Source organism: Aptenodytes patagonicus, chromosome 6, assembly GCF_965638725.1.
Source record: "Aptenodytes patagonicus chromosome 6, bAptPat1.pri.cur, whole genome shotgun sequence".
In the NCBI taxonomy this organism is placed as follows: Eukaryota; Metazoa; Chordata; class Aves; order Sphenisciformes; family Spheniscidae; genus Aptenodytes; species Aptenodytes patagonicus.
This window is the reverse complement of record NC_134954.1, coordinates 12,431,662-12,450,441: the sequence shown is the minus strand read 5'-3', so window position 1 is coordinate 12,450,441 and position 18,780 is coordinate 12,431,662. Positions and strand designations below refer to the sequence as shown.

The 18,780-nt window shown below is 43.7% G+C and overlaps 1 protein-coding gene across 1 annotated transcript in view; it reads right to left on the bottom strand.

The window, feature by feature from the left end:
- Nucleotides 1-17,961, bottom strand: part of PSMD1 (proteasome 26S subunit, non-ATPase 1) — a 75,021-nt gene extending 57,060 nt beyond the window's left edge. Inside the window, exons 1-16 of the mRNA XM_076341176.1 lie at nucleotides 17,856-17,961; nucleotides 15,335-15,378; nucleotides 14,204-14,277; nucleotides 13,785-13,954; nucleotides 12,702-12,907; nucleotides 11,260-11,403; nucleotides 10,198-10,424; nucleotides 8,685-8,745; nucleotides 6,822-6,950; nucleotides 5,521-5,609; nucleotides 4,777-4,855; nucleotides 3,793-3,966; nucleotides 2,703-2,814; nucleotides 1,869-2,065; nucleotides 1,218-1,313; nucleotides 608-672 (exon numbers count right to left, since the gene is read on the bottom strand). Coding sequence (XP_076197291.1) covers nucleotides 608-672; nucleotides 1,218-1,313; nucleotides 1,869-2,065; nucleotides 2,703-2,814; nucleotides 3,793-3,966; nucleotides 4,777-4,855; nucleotides 5,521-5,609; nucleotides 6,822-6,950; nucleotides 8,685-8,745; nucleotides 10,198-10,424; nucleotides 11,260-11,403; nucleotides 12,702-12,907; nucleotides 13,785-13,954; nucleotides 14,204-14,277; nucleotides 15,335-15,378; nucleotides 17,856-17,871 — 1,883 coding nt within the window. The 5' untranslated portion in view covers nucleotides 17,872-17,961. The remainder of the gene's footprint in view (nucleotides 1-607; nucleotides 673-1,217; nucleotides 1,314-1,868; nucleotides 2,066-2,702; nucleotides 2,815-3,792; nucleotides 3,967-4,776; nucleotides 4,856-5,520; nucleotides 5,610-6,821; nucleotides 6,951-8,684; nucleotides 8,746-10,197; nucleotides 10,425-11,259; nucleotides 11,404-12,701; nucleotides 12,908-13,784; nucleotides 13,955-14,203; nucleotides 14,278-15,334; nucleotides 15,379-17,855) is intronic.
- Nucleotides 17,962-18,780: the final 819 nt, after the last annotated feature.

Here is an 18,780-nt window from a genome sequence, read left to right as displayed (position 1 = left end):
TCTCACCTAAGAGCACTACAGAGCACTACAAATACCAGTTCAGCATCAGATTTCACTTTAGAGAACCAAAGCAAACATCATGACGTTTTGTGATGGGCTTACATTACCACAACGTAAACCCAGTAACCTGCCAGAGTTTAACAGTGGATACTTGAAAAACAAAGACTATTTTGACATCCTTCTCAGGTTATTTTTACCAAAGTCACAACCTCCAGGAATGTTTTCGATAGCAATTAGGCAGACGTATTTGTCTGAGTACTGCTGCCTTTAAGAGGCCTGGCACAAGCACTGTATATTTAATTTTTAATTAACTCTCAATCCTGTAAATATTAATTTTTCATTCTACTTGTCAACTTCATCTGACTCTATTCAGACAATTAAGCTGTAAGTCCGGAAACCTACAGAAAGGCTCATTAAGCATCTGCTGAACATTAAGGAAGGCTTCTAATTCTGAACCAAGTTTTATTCTCTCTCAATTTTTTGACTTTTCAACCTCCGTTCAGTTAGCAATTAAGTCATTTTGTGAAAGCAATAGCGTACACATTTCCTGAAAGTGTAACAGACATCAAACTGGAGACTGTGGAAGTGACCAAGGAAGATACTGTACCTGAACAGAATAAAACCAAGTGACTCAACAGCTGCCCGCCTCACGTCATCATTCACATCACTCACCTACAAAAGGGAAAACAGGACATTCAGAATATAGTTAAAACACTCGAGGACCCTGCAACATTTCAGGCCAGGTGTCAGGCACACAAGTTAATCATGAAGACAGGATTACAGAGAAAGAAAATTAACAATCATGTTCAGCCTTAGCTGAAACAGCCTCACCCTTGTTCATACACTGTGACTGCAAGCCTATGAAAGAGCAGACAGACCTCATCTTTTACAGCTTAAGTTGTTTTTTCCCCAGCCCATCATTACACAGACTATTCACTGCAAACCCATTACCAGCTACTTTAGGATCATATTCTGTTTTTTAATAGGTTCCTTTTTTGTGATACCACATTGAATATTCTCTTGCTGAAAGTCTACTTATCCTAATGTCAGAAGACCCTGTTATTTCTACTCATAGTATTAAGGAAAGCTTTCATCACTTCGCAATCTCTGATTTGGACCAGAACATTAACACTGTAGACACAAAGCCTGTCAAAGTGATGAGCTTACTCTCTCACCACAAATTTCTTGCTGTGTGCTACTAAGCCCACAGTACTTACAGCCACATGCAGTAGGCGTCTGATAGCCTTGTTGTTCCCTGAGCCACAGTATGCCATAGCAACAGTGTACATGCCAGAACGACGGAGAATTGGATCCTAGAAGAGAAAGCATCAATATTTAACATCCGTCCAAACAGGGACTCAGTAATTCTGACTTTAAATCTGTTCCACTCTTGGGCCTGGGATCTGCAAACAGGTAGCCTCACTGCTTAACTGTTTATTAGGGATGAGTAAGTAACAGGACAATCACCAAGCAGGGTTGTCATTACCAATTTCAAGGGGACAGAAAGTTGCTATGCCACAGGCTGCCAAAGAGAGTACCTGCTATTTAACCACTACTTGATCCTTGAGAATGACCCACCTACAGCGAGCCTCATCTGTTTTTAACCATTACACCCTGTTCTGCTCCTTGTTGCTGCTCACAGGACTATGGAGACTGAGTATGAGGCTAAAGAAATACAAAACTAAGCACTGTTGTTCTTGTATGTTTGATCAGAGTGAAGCAACTTGTGAAACTGCCCCACTTCAGACCTACGTAAGAACTTCCCTGGTTTGAAACAGCCAACCCACCACAGTTGGAGATTTCACAAAAGGACAGGAAGGTCACCCACGTAACAGAAGGGCTAGCGGTTAAGTCACAGCTAAACTTACCTTATCTCTGCAGAGACTCTCAATGAGAGCATCTGCCTCCTCCATCCTCCCGTACATGACCAGAGCAATTCCAACCGCAAGGCCTCGCAAAATCTTTTCATGCTGGGTTTCCTGTGCGTAGCCAACCATGTCCTCAATAGCCTGAGCATTTTTAGATCCCAGCATAACCAATCCCAGTGCCAGGCCAGCTGCCTCACCTGCAGAGCACACAAAAGCAAAAAATGAAGCAAACTCTGTTCCCAAAAGCAGTATACATTATATCTAGGGAATCACACAAGATGTAGGCCAACAGATCACTCCTGGACACCACTGTGCCCAGCAACCCCATTATTCATGGCCAAATGTGCTTGTAACGATAACCTACCAGCCACAACTTAGTCCTCTTTCCTACCAAGTTCAATTTTCTCTTCCTTGGGCCAAGGGCTGCTGAGATAATTTTCCTGTGAACCCCTGCCAATGCAGCAGTAGCCCCCACAAGCTTCTCCAAGCCTATCTCTCAGCCAAAAACGGCACATGGCTTTGGACATCAAACACGCTAAATAAAAAGTGTATGACAAAGGAAAGAATAGAGCAAAATAAGGGACTGTTTAAAGACCTAGCATGTCTATCAATATTTGGCATAGTGCCACAGACCAGTCCTGACAGGACCTCTGAACATTACTGCCACATAACTAAAGAACCATGCTGATCAGGAAAAGGTCAGTAAATAAAATGCAGCTAAGGCAACCTAGAAGTGCTCTTTGCTGCTAACAGAAAACCTGGAAAAAAAAAAACCCACCAAAAAAACCCAGATCCCTGATAAGGCCTTAGTTGCTTTGAAAGCTGAACATTTACCTGTCACTGCATCATCCTGGTATAGATTTGTTTTCAGCAAATCGTACACATCTTGACGTGCTGTCCCCATGGCAGCCAGACCCAAACCCAGGCTGCCACCGTGTCGGACAATCTAGAGAAGCATATGCAAGTTCAGTCATCATAAAACAGGGAACAATATGGCTTCAGCTGAAGTAGACATCTTTCCGTCAATGTAAAGCTGCAAACTTTTAGCCCCAAACCACCCAAAATGATCTCTTGACCTGTTAAGAAATACCACTTTCACTGTCTCAGGCAGTAACTCTGATGAAAGAGGCAGAAAATAGAATAGAAACGGCAGTTCAAAAGCCCAGAAACAATGAGTATCAGAAGCTTTACACATAGCACAAGAGACTTTCTAGTATCTTTAAGGTCTTTTTCCCCCACTGAGTGATTTATGTAAAACCATAATTCTGTGCCATGTGTAAAAACTGCTGCCTAGTAATAGCTTTTGAATAGAAAGGTAAATCAGTACCCACTTAAACAGTCTACGTCCTCTTTTGTTCTAACAACGGATACGGGAAAGGCAGTACATTTGCAATAAGATGAGTAGGAACCATTCACAGAATTTTTAGGGAAGTAGTCGGAAATTCCCTAAAGAGAAGAAGGGAACATGCTGGGAAAATACTAATCTATCCCTAATTTAAAAAGAGACTTTTTGTAGAGGTCTATAAACAGTAACTGGTGAAGTAAACCACTTCTTTTTGTATAAGATGCATTAAAGCTACAGGACAACAGAAGCATTTTGTGGCTTATTCCTTTGACAGCTAAGCCGTAAGCAATAACAGTGCCTGAATACTGCAGATCCACTAGCAAAACAAAGTAGATATACAAGTAGTAAGAAGGATGAAGCTAGATTCACTGTCAAGTATGTAAGAATTTCCTAAAAATCTTACCTAAACCTTGAGCAATAGATTGTTAAAACCAAACTTTATATTTAAGGCCCACGGAGGTGCAAGTATCACACTACTGCCACAGTCTTAGTTACCTTTAACCCCCACTTCTAAACCAGGTAGCACCCTTCTGGATATTCCCAACAAAACAAAGGTTCATTACTGAACCCAGTACATACATCATTACTGGCATTCTTCAGCTGGTTCAGCAAATAGTCAATGATGTCCCCACCATGGTTAGCATGAATGAGACCCAAGGCATAGAGACCTCCACCTTCCTGGTAGGCTGACCCTGGAGAGGTGTCCTTGGGTAGGTATGTTGCCATTAGCTGTAATGCTTCTTTCTCATGACCCTGTATATCCAGTGTCCAGCAGGAAGGGAAGACAGTGGGAAGTGAAAGGTGAAAAAACAGTGGATGCAAACACTTCACAATAATATTTAAACAAGTCAGGAGAAAACATGTTATAGCCGTTACTTTCTCCACAAAAATCGGCCTTTCAGTGCTGTACAATCAGCAAAGAATCCTTCTGTACTGGGGTTTTATTAACCACAGTACACAAGTATTCATCAATCACTTGGTCACTGATCTAAACCAGGACAAATTTGGTCTGAAGCTACACAGATTCATTCACTAGAGCACTTTAATGAGGGTTGAGGCACACAAAACAATTACAAAGACTTCTTGCTATTTCGAAACAGCTTTAAATATACCCTCCCTGTGAATGAATTTGAAGAAAATGACCACTACTTAGGTCACCATTCAAAGTTACTGAAACTTACTACAGTAAGGACTTCAGCACTGTCCCGAAACCACTTAAGAAATATTCACCTGCAATTTTAATAGCTAGAAACTATTGACTCTGTTCAACTCACAAAGGAAGAGAAGAGCTAGGAAGAAGACTCTCTCCTTTAGCCATGTTATCCTACCACCTTTTTGATGCTCAGCAAAACATGCTGTAAACTACATCGGATATCGGATGAGATGGACTTGATAAAGCATAGCTTTTCTTTAGTGCAAAGACACAAACCATGTTACAGCTGTGCCTTGCAATAGACTAGGTAAACTGGGGTGCAACCATCATTCAGAATCCCCATTTCAATGTTTTCAGTGTTCACAAGTCAAGCATTCATATTGAACAGAGGGACATGAATGCAACATTACCTTGTGTATAACACCCAAGCTGGCAGTAGCAGTAAACTTAGCCCAGTTAGTGGCCCTGGCCAACCACTCCAAATTGTCTCTGGAAGACAAAAAGAGAAAGGTTATAAGTTTTTCATACAGTCCGTTCCTCATCCTGCAAACAGGGTTTCACAGCACTAAAGACTGCTTTCAAAGCAGAAAGCAGCTCCAGAAGGCAACAAGGCTAACCATGTTTCCACTTTATACCTCTCTCCCCTTCATCAGCCCTGATTTTTTGGCTGGTCATAGTCAAGCTTCTAGATACTGGTGATCTCAGTGAAAGATGGAGAACAACTGCTCAATATGCAGCCCATCAACTCTCTGGGAGAAACTCTAGCAGAGTTTTTCCTCAAGTCCCTTGTAAGGTCAGCCCTGACATTTCCCTTCCAAGAGTCATTCAGCACTGTCAGTCTCTACCAAGAAAAGATACATCACCTCAGAAATTCCCCAACTAGTAAACAAAGAGAACAGAAATTCCAGATCTCCACCCTCCAAACCGTTCATATGGTTAGCAGTCAAATAAAGCCAGTTTGCAAGGATAGGGAAAAGGAAACAACTTCAGCTTCTTCCCTCTGCCTCCACTTTAGTTTTCAGACCCTTTGTTTATTCTTCTCTAAGCCCATCAGAGTTCTGCAGCCACCCTTTTGGAAGTATCAAGCTAAATAGGGCAACAATGTTGTTCAAACACCTCTAAATGACATTGGAGCTTCCCTGCCATAGATTTACCTAAGGAACTGGTCACTGGTTGTACCACAATGCATAAAGGAGTTTGCTATAACCGTTGCTGTGTGACACACAGAATTCCGTACTGCATCCTGAAAGAAAAAAAACAATCAGTATCACCAGTCAGCAAAAGACATGCCCTAGGTCGCTTAACATGCTTGCCAGTACACTAGGAAAATGGATTGTAAATATGCTCAATTTAACCGGCAATTTCCCTTTAATCAAAGTTAATAGATTGTTAATACATTCTAATATATTCTCCACTCATCTTTCCAGTGCAAACCAATCCTTTCTATGAGTTTCTGTCAGAGATGTGATTACTTCAACTGCAGCTTAAATGGAGAACCCCTGCTTCTGGTTCCCAGAACTGAGCACTGCATAGCGTGTGCTGCTGACGTTTTCAAGCCATCCCTGGAACACTATGCAGGATCACTCCCAAGCACTTAACCAGCAGATGGAAAAGATTTTCCAATACATTTGAAGTGCCTCCTGAAATAAATGAACCCACCAACAAGCATCCCCTACCATTTTTGCTGATGACGTGCATCTCATTTCACATATAAAAACCTTCTCTTATGGTTTCTAATAATCATTTAGCTTGAGAGTCTAATTTACCTGTAAGTTTTCATCTGCCCACCCTTGAGTAACACCTTCCAAAACAAAACCAGTTACTCAATTCACTAGCACTGCCTACCTCACAGTATCTGATCAGTTTTGTCTTCAATGTGGAAATACTAGCCTCTGAGCACATACCAGGATTTCTTTAGCCAAGCTGAAGGTGTGGTCTCACACATAACACCCCTCACACATAACACCTCAACCAAGATACCAACATATTGTAACCTACAGTCCTGGCTGACTCTCTTCCTCCCCAGCCAGCAGCATTTGCAATGGATCAGTCATGGAGCTGGAGGACAAGTTCGTCCACCTTACTGACCAGATGGAAAACAAACCCACCAAAAAAAAAGGGGGGAGAAAAGGATTAGTTTCTCTAACCAATCGGAAAAAAACCCAAATCAAAAACCAACACGCTACTAGCAGCCTGTCATTTGGTCACACTAGCTGTAAGTTGAAACAATCTGATTATATGGCCTTCTTTAGGTGCAATCAGCTCTTCTTTAGCCTCACAGGTTCAAGTTTTAAATGTTAATCTATCATGACTAAATCACAGATTTGTATCCTCAAAACCCAGGGAGGCCATGCTAAAACATAAGATGATGTTGTAAAGTAACAGCAACGTGGTCAAAACAAACACAGGATGAATCAGATGATCCAAGACAACCGTATCTAACAAAGCCTCTTACCTTTGTGTTTTTGAGGATCATGAGGTCTGTATTGTTGTTTCGTATTAAAAACTGCAGATGTAGCTCAATGGCCATTTCCCCACTTAAAATTTTAATCATTTTTGAGATCTGGTCCTTAGGCTCTGGGTTCTTCACATACAAGCAAAAAGATGAAAAAACATGAGAACCCAACTATGGCTCTGTTAAAATACAGTTCATGAAAAGCCACTCTGGTATGTTCCCGTCACCATATTCCAAAATCTACCAGGTTTTAGGACTAGAAGAACATTGTTTCTGTCCTTGCTGCACAAGCCCACACCTCCGAGATAATCAAGTCCCTTTGTGCGCAACAGTGCAGGTGGGAGAAGAGACTCTTTGAAAAGAAATGTATTCTTTCATTGAAAGCAAAAGGATATGAGTGACATCTGATATTCTGCAAGCTGCTGTTTGGCCTTACAGATACAATGAGTCTCCCGCAAGAGGCAACCACTTTTATAAATGTGAACCTGTATTTCCATGGAAATTTTAATGGAGAGGACCACAAAGGCACAACACTTTGCATGACCCTGCTAAGCTGCAGCATCATTCTTGTGAGCTACAGGCTTTATTTAGAAAAACTGCTAGTAGAACTAGGAATATCTAATACATTCATCTTCCAGAGCTCTTTGAGAAAGCCTCCTTCTTCCTCGCGATGGAACAGTTTCCACAGATTAAGTTCCAACTGAAGTGCCTTCTGAGCAGGGTGAAAAGTACACTGCAGCTCTTTGTACTGACATTGTTAGCTGGTCAGAGACCAGCCAAGCATGAGTAGTTCAGCCCTTGAACTAATCCCCTCAATTATTTCTTTGTAGTCAGCATTCTGCATTGTGGAAGATTAAGCTCAAGAACATTTCTGGCCACATAGATCGTTTTTATGTACTTGTCCCTTGGCACAGTCAGCAATGCCAATGCAGCAGAAACTGATTCAAGACACCTTTCCTGCACAAAAGGACTGTTTACAGATTCCTTGATGGGGCAAGAAACTCGACCCCTTTTGTTTTCCTTGTGGAATATAATTTCAAGAAAACACTTCTGTTTGCCCTTGATTAATTTTTAAGTGATCTGCAAGAATTTCTCCAACATTCCCAAGTCTAGTTTGCAAACATGCACCATGGGGAAAAAAGAAAAAAAAACCCTGTCTTGGGTTTTACTTTCCTCTCCAGTAGCATTTCTTTTCCTCAGTATTAGAAGTGTCAGAATTGCCTTAGCTATTCTACATGCTGAAATGCAATTGTATGTGCATGTTAGAAGTGAACTCACTTTCTCCAATACTCGGGGAAAAGAAACTAAACAAAAAGATTCTAACCAGCTGGCCAGCCCAGCAACACAGCCACCAGGCTAGCCAGAGGCAACACCTTCCTTCTTCATGGAAAAGAATCTATGTTAAGTCAGCATCCCCTCCTGCAGAAGAGCATCAGTTCTATCCAGCCAGAACTACAGCCAGATTTCAGAAGGAGAAGAAAAAAACCGCATCAAGCTAATTCATCAGCTAAGATTCTCAGCAGCAGTCAAATTTCAGGCCCTTTCTTCTGGAATGAGTTAATTATTTCAGTATCAACAAAAAGCAAACACATGAGCCAGATCCTTCTGTCCCCTTTTTCAGGGCTCAGTAATTCCCGCCAAAATCTACCCACTTCCCACTCTCCCCCAAGTTTCAGCATCTGAACTGCTGGACTTTCAGACTGTTAGATATTTGGTCCTCAGAGATCATCTGTCACCTTGTCTCCAAGCAAGACAGAAGTGGAATTCCATTCTTCATTAGCCAAACCAATTTAGCAACCCAAGAGATTCAAAGAGAACACATAAGAAAAAGTAAGCAAGGCATGTTTTGGAAATGACACTCACAATTTCTGCAGACTTCCCTGCACAAGTGCTTCCTGGTTTCTCTTCTGCTTCCATAGCATCACTGAAATAAAATAAAAGTGAAAAATGCAACCCGGTTCATCACTTGTAACTAGTCAAGCACTGCAATTATGGCTGAACACTGTCCTGAAAGAGTAGCCTGGATTTGGAGATGATGACTGGAAACAGGACTTTGACAGGACAAGGGCTGACTATCTGAAGGTCACTGCTGAGAAGCAAACTCCTCCCCAATTCAATTTTCAGGGAACTTGAAGACAAAGGCCCAAAAACCCCCACCCTCTTACTCCATCTATAGAGACAACAAAAATAGAGATGCTTGTAGGGGATGGACAGGCAGAGACAGGTGAGAAAACAAGGTCAACAAACAAGGCAGCAAGGATAATTATATCCTCACCCGGAAGCCTTGAGCTCATCATTATTAGGATGGATGCTAGAGTGTTGAAATGGAAATGAAACATATTAAGCTGTTGTTAGCACCTTGTCCTAATGCTTCACAGGCTGACTTATAAATTATTCTGTGCCTTTAGTTTTATTTCACTGGAAAAGAAGAGAGGAGAATGCTTGCTATGCCCATATCACTGATTCAAAAGCATTTAAACCCAGTTCCTCACAGCTGCATAAGCCCTTGTATTTAACCTGCCTTGATCTAGGCATCATTCTCCATCACACACTATCAGACATAGTGCAGGGATCAGGTTGTGTACAGACATGACAGCTCTGGTGATTAAAGAGCAGATGGAGCACAAACTTCTTCCACACTGCCCCTGAGCTGGGCAGCAGCCTTAGCACAGATTGGCCAATCCTCTAAAAACAGAGGTTTAAAACAAAACTATCTATGTCAATTACCTGTAAGCCATCAAAAGAAGAAATAAAGAAGATGGAATGGTTAGTGCCAACTTTGGGTTTTGTAACAGCAGCTTCCTGCAGCTAAGATCCAGTGATGTTGACGACTGAACAAGTTTTAAAAGTCAGGACTTCAGCAAAACTCAGACTAGATTTGAACTAGCTCTTTTTAACTGCAAGTACAAAAGGGTCTATAACACTACAGTATCATCTGAGCTCACTCTCCCCACAAGCAGGTAGCAGACCACAAGCTATGATGTGAAACCAAACTTGCACATAGCTGCGATGAGCTTTTTGCTTGAACTCTCCCCTTCCTTAGCTTTACAAGTTGCTGCACAGACCACACAACATCAGAGTGTTCCCGAGCAATTCACACTATGGCTTAATGAATTATTGCTCATTAGCTGAGCCACAGTAACTGCACCATGCTTACCTCAACCGCAAAGGAAAATGCATTCTTTCAAACAACAGTGGATTCTGGTAATACACAATTTTGCCCTGAGCAAACAGCACGTCTTGTCTGTTACCCTGACTTAAATGAAGGGGAATAACTCGATTGCTTGTAATGGGCATCCATAGACAGAACAGGAGGCTCCATCAGAGCAGGACTGTAACGGAACAATTACGCCTCTTCTCAAGCCAATCTTCCCACCTGTCTTTCTCCAATCCAGGGACGGTGCCGGTGTTGGTGGATCCAGGCACAGAGGCAATGGGAGTGCCAACCGTGCGGAGATTCTGGATCACAGAAGACAAGAACTGCTGGCTAGCACTTTCGTACAGATCAAAGCAAATTTGGTAGGCCATGAGAAGGTTATCTTCCTTCACCAGTTTTTCCAAGATGTCGCTCACAGCCTGTGGGTCATCCAGGAATATCAGGCACTGAGTGGGAGGAAGGGAAGAACAGAAAAAAAAAAAATCAGGAGAAGGCATTATATACTTCAAAATGAAAAAGCAACACTACCCAAGGCCACACTCCATTTTCCCCATTCCCTCATCTGCTGCTTCCACAGAACACTCCTTCAAAGAAAGAAAAAATCTCTCTCTCATAGGAGATAGTAGAAATCTTTGAAGAGTTTTCATAGGTCAGTTTAAAAACAAGACCAAGTATTACAAATTCAAGAGACACCATTCAAGCCTTCCTATTTCTGCAGCTTTATCTTTGGAAACTGACAATGTTGTCCTACTAAACACAGACATTTCAAAAGTACATTAAAGAAGCATCAGTCATTTTGTAGGGATGTCTCAGCTAAAATGGAACAGGCATAACACTCCTGAGTCACATGTACCTGGCATACCAAGATTGGCAAAGGCCTGAGAACATCTGAGTAGCTTCGTAACTGGTTGTCCAAATACTTTCAGACAATGGCTTACCAAAACACAAATCACTGTAAATGTTCTTTGGAGGAATAAAATTCCAAGCTGTGAACCTACCATCTGATACTACCTACATAGGCTTGAAATATTCTGTCAGAGTTGTCTACGTCCCCAAACTGCCTTTGAACATATTTCTTTCTCTATAAATTGACCAAACGTGCAATATTTGCAGTTCTTTTTCAAGTTGATCTCACTTTGATATATATTTGAAGCATGCAACCAGGAAAAGATATTTCATTTAACTGAGTAAAACACAAGAGATCAGGTAGATGTCACATCAAATACATCTAAAGAAGAGTAACTTTTGATTGATCTTTAAACATCACTCTGAGTAGTTTACCTGGCACACGTTGATGAAGTCTGGTTTCTCCAGATTCATGTAGATTTTAACTAGAACTCTCAAGACCTTATTACGGAACTGTTTATTCTGCATCAAAGACATACAGAGCTTCAAGCTGTAGGCTAGCATCCCAGGAACATCGTTCTGAAATAAAATTCAGGGATATTAAGTCTGGGTTTGGACTGACAAGCAGGATTTAGAAATTAAAATAAAGCTACCTCCTTTCGATTTTAAAAAGCAGAGCAAAAGACACGCACATATAAACCTTCACATTTTCCTTCCCCATTTTCAGAAAAGTTTATATGCAGGTGTATTGCAGTTTAAAGAAAAATACTACCAAAAATGAACAGGACCAATATTTAATTCAGTAGTTAAAATATACAAAAGATTCATTTAAAAGTTCAATACCTATTTCCTTTTCTTCACCTTTCTTGTTCAAATAATCACTCTCAAATGCAGTGAAATTCACTGCACTAACATAAAATGTCAGCAAAACAAAGCATGCACCAAGAAAAGATCCTCAACACACCTATTTCTTGCTAGAGACTAAGAAACAGATTTGGTTAGTAGACTTTAGAAAGGTAATTTGAAATGAAGGATTTACAATGGGCAATTAAGTTAGTAACTGCATAGGACAGCAAACAGAACAGAGAAAGCAAGATCGATGCCTTATGATTATCATTCCCGTTTACAGAAATGGGAGACATCCAAAAATATGGGAAAGCTGTAAACTGAAAAGTGGTAAAATTTAAAGGATTTAAACCATGTGTCTGGCATATGACTGAGCTACTGCAGCATAACAAGATTACACACAACCGCCGAGCTGCTGCAAATGACTACAGGTGTGCTTCTCTTACTGCCATTACTAGGTAACGACTTTAAACCCTCAGTGAAAGATGTTAAAGCCAGACTGTACTGCCTTGCAGTCAGGGCAGGCTAAGACTGCACACAGCCACTTACTGAAAATTAGAGCAGCTCACCCAACTACTGGATTTTTTTGTTTTGCCTGCCATAAATAAATCACTTACCTAGCCCTACAGACCCCTTCCCACAGTGAATTACAGTAGATGACAGGCACACCAAAATAAGAGCTGTTCTTGCATTACGCCAGACCTAAGGTCTGTCTAGTCCAGTATCGTATCTCTGCTAGTAGCTGACAGGGAATACCTTAAGAAGAGGGCACATAGCCAGGCTTCCTGGGAATATTCTCCCAGCAACCTGCAGCTCAGAGATTTCTTGAAGGTAGGGGTCTCTCTATACTTGATAGCCCTGAGTGGCTCTGCCTTCCATGAACATGCTGAACCGAACACCCCTGAGTTTCATCTTTTATTCTGTTCATACAAAACAGGACAAGTTCCATAGCAACATGGATCTTGCACTTCACTTCTGGATCCATACCTGGAAGAGACTAGCTACATGCACCTCCTGTCTCTTGCACATACCGATTCAAGGATGGTTTTCTCAAAGATGTCCAGCCTGCGTGTCTCTAGAGCAATGCCGATGGCCTGCTTGTACTTGTGGTCGTCCAAGCACCGCTGGAACATTTTGTTCACTATCCCTTCTAGCCTTTCATCAACAGGTTTCTTTTCCCCTTCTGGCAGCTCCGCATTCTCCACACACTGCTTGGTATAGTGGTCAATACATTTTGCTGAAAAGATATTGAACAAATATAGGGGGGAAAAAGGTCAACTTCTTAGATGTTTGCAGGTTTTTTTACAGATGAAGAGACCAGCATGTGCATACACGCATTCTATCAGCAAATACAGCATACGGGAAACTACACAAAGGTGAGGCACAAGAACTATTTGTCTAGTCATATACAGACGGTAGTGGAAGATGCTTATATTCTCTCCCAACAAACTCTGATTTTAGTGCTGAAACCAAGTAGATATTTTAAAAATGGAACCAAGGACATGATCTTTGTTCAAGTGGCACAATATTTTAAATAAATGAGGAAACAGCAGTAGGAGACTTCCTAGCTCCACTGTAAGCACTAGCTGGGGAGACCAAAAGCCAGCCTTGGTCCATCATAACCTGTACAAGGTAAGTGGTACCAGCAGATGAGACTTTTAAAAGACATTCAAATTATACAAGCATTCAACATCTGACTTGCTATCTTGTTAAGGGTGGATAAAAAAAATTGTACCCCTCAGTTAGGTGTGCAGCTACACTTATTAGCCAATTATTTCCAAAGTTATGCTGAAATTGATAATAACATTAGCACACAAATGAGAGAAAGGACAATAAACAACCTAAACAATTTTCTTATTAGGAACTCGCAATAGAACAAGGGTTAAGAATAGGAAAAAAAATGCCAGAACTCCTAAGTCAGTTCCATTACAGAATCCCAAAGCAGGAGAAAGAAAGCACAAATAAACTGGGTAAAATTAGCTTCAGCATCAGTTTAAATGAATACAAGGACAGGAAGAGGAATATGGAGAAAAGCAGCTAAACCAAGTAAAATCGCAAAGTTGCAGTAGTTTTGACAACACAAGAGCTTTTCTTTTGCAGCAACAGTTGTTTACCAATGATCGTCTCCACATATTCCGAGTTGTCATTGACATTGAAGAGGTCACCTGCTCCCAGGGCATAGTTTAGCGATTCCTCAAAAGCTCCCAGGTGGTAAAAAACTTTAGAAGCAACTAGAGCAGCAAACTGCCGGCTCCGAAAGCCCTCGTCTTCATAGAGAACTTCACTGCAAAGAAGAGAGAGGAGAGCATCAGCTCTGTGTGCTCAATTGTCTTTAAGGCCACATGACAGCTTGATTGAACTTGCATCTCTGGGACTACAGCTCCAACCCCACATCCACTTGTATTAGTGCTTTCAGGAAAATATGAAGCTAGATGCTGTACTAGCCAGTACCAAGCAACCAGAACTACATCCATGTCATATCTCATGTTCTTTTTAAGCAGCACACCCTGAAGTAATAAGTGTCTTCTCTTACATTTTGTCCACTGACTCAGAGATTTCTGCCCAGAAGTCATTGACAACAGCATTCAATTTGTGAAGAGCAAACTCCTACAAAAAATAATAAAAAGTTATATTATATTACATAAAAAATGAATTTATTACCTTTCCCCAGTAAAAATGAATTACCATCTAAGACTGATATCATAAACACTGACCCATTTCAACAGCAAATTCTACTTTAAAAGATCTTTGCAAGCATTCACTAATCTTTGCAAGTCCTTTGCAAATAAAGGGCTGTTCATTTACCAGGTAAGACAACCCTGATGTTCCTTCCCATGGCCTCTCTGTGATCAATGACTGGCTAAAATGACTGATAGGTGATATTCTTTAAAATACAAAGTTTTCAAAGTCTTTGTGGCAACCTTTGTGTAGCACACAGAATTGGCCTGTGGTCTATGCCAGACAACTCTGTTTATTTGGACACAGTACTTTAGCAGATAAACAATATCCAGACTAGAATCAGCCAACTTGTAATCAGTTCGGAGCAAAAGCAGGGCTCATTTGGATCTATCACCACCTGTGTCTGTTTCCAAGCAAAACATTTAGGGGATTACCAGTATTACAAGATGCACCTCTCCCTCCTAAAAGGAGCTATGTTAACTGCTCAAGTAACTAGCATGATCAATACACCACCACTTCGAGTATTTGGTGTTGTCCGTGGACTGTAAAGTTTCTGTTGCTGTTTTCTTCTCCTACTACTATTGTGATTTTTTTTCCAAGTGAAAATGTAACTGTGATTTTGTTTTACATTGCTTAAATTATGCTAAAAACTTGAGATGTTCTTCAGCTTTGAATTTTACATAGACAAAATGCAGTCTCTGGAACACTTTTAAGTAACAAAGCCCCATTATCATGAGAGAGCTGGGAGCTTTGGCGAATAGAGATCTGTACATGTGAAACTCCAGCTTGATCCATGTTCAAAACAAGGAAGTTTGCCATCTGTTATCATGTTATTTAAGCCCTTCCTTTCAGCTTTCAGGCTAGATATGACCTGGGGCCCACCTGTTGCTGTCCATCCATTGATTATTGAGATCCGCTCATTTCTGATTTTAAGCTCTCAACATAATGCATTTTCTGTTACTTGCTCCCAGATGTAAGAGCTTACCTTGAGCTGTGGCTCTTCTTCATCGAGAAGAGAGATAATTCCAGCTGCAAGACAAGATCATAGTCAGTTTTGGACTATCTCTGTTTCAAAAGTGAACATGTTATTTAGTTCAAAACCAACAGAACAGGAAAGAAGGCTGTCTCTGGAACGCTGGTTTAAAATCTTCAGTATTAAAATTCAAAGATCAGATTCAAGTTTGTATTAAACATGATATAAAGTAGTTCAGAATTTGTAACTGAAAAGGTACGCTGTTTATAAAAGATGATCCTTCTTAGAGGAAAACATATTAGACAGGAACTCAGAGAATCTGGGATTTACTTCCAGCTCCATCACTAGTTTGCTGACTGCTTTCTAGCAAGTCACTTCCCCAAGGGGCATAAGGAAGATCATGTCAAAACATCCTAACTTTTTTCATGCCAAGGAAACAGGCCTCATAGCTAAGAGATGTCATGTCTCACAGCTTTAGCAAGACTCCTGACACTGTCCCAGAACATTTGTACAAACAGCTACAGAAACGTTTAACCGACATAACTGAAAGAGAGGTCCACAGTTATTTGGGGAGCTCAATCTCAAGAATGGTTATAGATGGTTTCACTGTCAGACTGCAAGGACGCAACTGAAAGGGTTGGAATAGGATCTGATCAAAGTACCACACAATTCACTGCTTTTAATCTTTCATCTACTGTATAGATTGGTAACCTTGTTAGATCTAAATAAGACATCAAATTGGAAAGGCCAGCAAGCCTACTGGAAGGCTGAACTGGGCTTTCAAAAGATCTTGACAAATCTAAAAGGAAGTGTGCAGGTCAAAACTAAAATGTACAAATATAGAAAGGAATCCGAATAGTACAGTGGATTAAGATGAAACATGATCAATAATATCATATGGCTGCAGTGGGAGGCAGAGAACCCAAACTTCACGCTGAGATGTGTAAGCGAGAGCGTTTGTTGGCAGATATACGAGGCAATCCTTCCCTCCGCTTGGCACCGACACACCTGAGCCAGACCGCTGCGTCCAGTGCTGGGCACCATGTTTTAAGAGTTATGAGCAAACCAGGGTGTTCAGAACTGAGCAATAAGACCAAAGAGGTCTAGCAATCGGGACTTACAAAGGTTGACTGGAGGTCTGTAACTGGTTAGTCTATGGAAATTTGGGAAGGGTACAGAGTTCATACACGTACAGGGCAGCTGCCAGCAGAAAGAGAATAATCTGATATGTGTCAGATATGAACGGGAATAGTAAGACCAGGCTTTATTTGGAGCTTCAAAGATTGAGGTTTGATGATAAGAAAAGTTTTCTGACAGTAAGACAGTTATTCACTTTGCCTAACAAGGTTGTAGAACCTCCATTACCAGAGATTTTTTAAAACCAGGTTAGACACATGTCCGTCAGCAACAACTGAAGAAGCACTGATGCGGCCCTTAGGCAAGGGAGGCAGGTTCAGTAGCCCACCCCGCAGTGCTCTTTCCAGCTGTTTTCTGCAACTCTACTCCAAATGTATGATTTCACCTTTTTTTTTTTTAAAAAAAGGTCATTTACCTCATCTATCAGGAGGAAGCAATCTCATTCCTATTCAACATACCATTTCTACCTTTTTAAAACCCCTTTGAAATGAATTCCTACTTCTTATCAATTAAAATAAGACTTAAACATAACACAAAGGGTTCAGAAAGAGACAGCTACTTGCAGACTATTATCCTCTGTACTGTTTCTCTCACAAAGCCACAACCAGTCACATACTAATTTCTGGCCCGAGTACTTCTGGAAATACTTCTCGTATTTTCCTATGCTATGAAGTTCTTGGTAGATCTAGAAACAGCGTTTAACATCTAATTCCCCACACACTTCATTAGCCTGGACTCTTTAGGCTGGCTTTTCCTCTGCAAGGCATTTGCGTTTCTGACCCCCCTCCGAAGTTCAAGTCTGCCTCTTCCCCCCTTCTCATTCCCGGCTGCACCTCCTCCAGACCCCTACTGCCCACCGGCCTTATACCCGCTATGCGTTATTCACTTTGGGCAGGTGAAGACGTTCAGCTCACAACTGCGGCGCAGGAGCACCCCAGTGCCTGCCGGGGGGCTCGCAAAGCCACCACGGCGCCCTCGTAAAGCACCGGCGGGAGGCAGACGCGGCGCCGGGACGGGCGGGCAGCCGCCTCCGCCTCCCGCGCGTCCCCACCGAGCCCGCCGGAGAGCCGGCCCCCCTCAGGCCGCCGCAGCACCCGGGGGAGGGCGGGAGGCCGCCCCGGGGCACGGGCGGGCACCGGGCAGCCCCCCCGCCTCCCGCGGCTCAGGCTTAAAGTGCCGGTTGTGGCGAGCCGCCGGGCACCGGAGCGGCCTCCCGCTCTCTCCGGGGCGCAAGGCGGCTACCGGCCAGTGGTGACCGGGGCGGCGGGAGGCCCCCGTGATGGGCGGCCCCACGGAGGGCTGCGGCCGGCGCCCCCGCGGCCTGCGGCGGTGCCCAGTCACGGCCCTGACTCAGCGAAACCCCGGCGGGCAACGCTACCCCGCGCCGCTCCCTCACCGGCCGAGGTGATCATGGTGTCGCCCGCCCGGCCCGCGGAGGGAGGTGGGGTCCGGTCCGGTCCGGCCCGCTCCGGCCCAGGTGCGGTGCTGCCGCCGCCCGGGGTCCGCGCCGCGCCGCTGCCGCTCCGCCGCCGCCCGGCCCGGAAGTGCCGCGAAGGACCCCTTCCGGCAGGACCCCGCTGCTCCCGGGAAAGGTGCCCGTGGCGATCGCCTGCGCGGGGCGGCGGAGAAGCAGCCAGGCGCGAGCTGGACAGCTCTGCTTCCCGGGGCCTGCGCACCTCCCCCTGCTCCCCTCACAGGTACCCCACGGACTCGCCCACAGACCCCACACACCTCACCAGCCCCACACAGGACCCCACGGACTCCCCCACAGACCCCACACACCTCACCACCCCCACACGGGACCCCACGGACTCCCCCACCGACCCCACACACCTCACCACCCCCACACGGGACCCCACGGACTCCCCCACCGACCCCACACACCTCACCACCCCCACACGGGACCCCACGGACTCCCCCACCGGCCCCCCACACCTCACCACCCCCACACGGGACCCCGCGGACTCCCCCACCGGCCCCACACACTCCGCAGACCCCACACTGGGGCCGCAGGGTGGCCATGTCATGCTTGGCCTGGGAGGGTAGGCAGCCCCCCCCTGCCTGTGCCCTACTGCCTGGGGGCGGCAAGGGGGGCTGCGGGGCCAAGGGCCATGGGATCCCCACGGATGACCCCGTAAATGCCCGTGTTTGTGCTGTGCCAAGACAAACGGCTGCCCACTTCTGCCAGGCCACACTGCGCAGGTGGCAGCTCCCCCCCTGCCAGGACAGGCTGCCAGCGACGGGGTGGTGTCTTCTGGGGCACAGGCGTGTCCCACGGCATTGCAGGGATCGGGGATTTTACCCCACAGATTTACCACCTC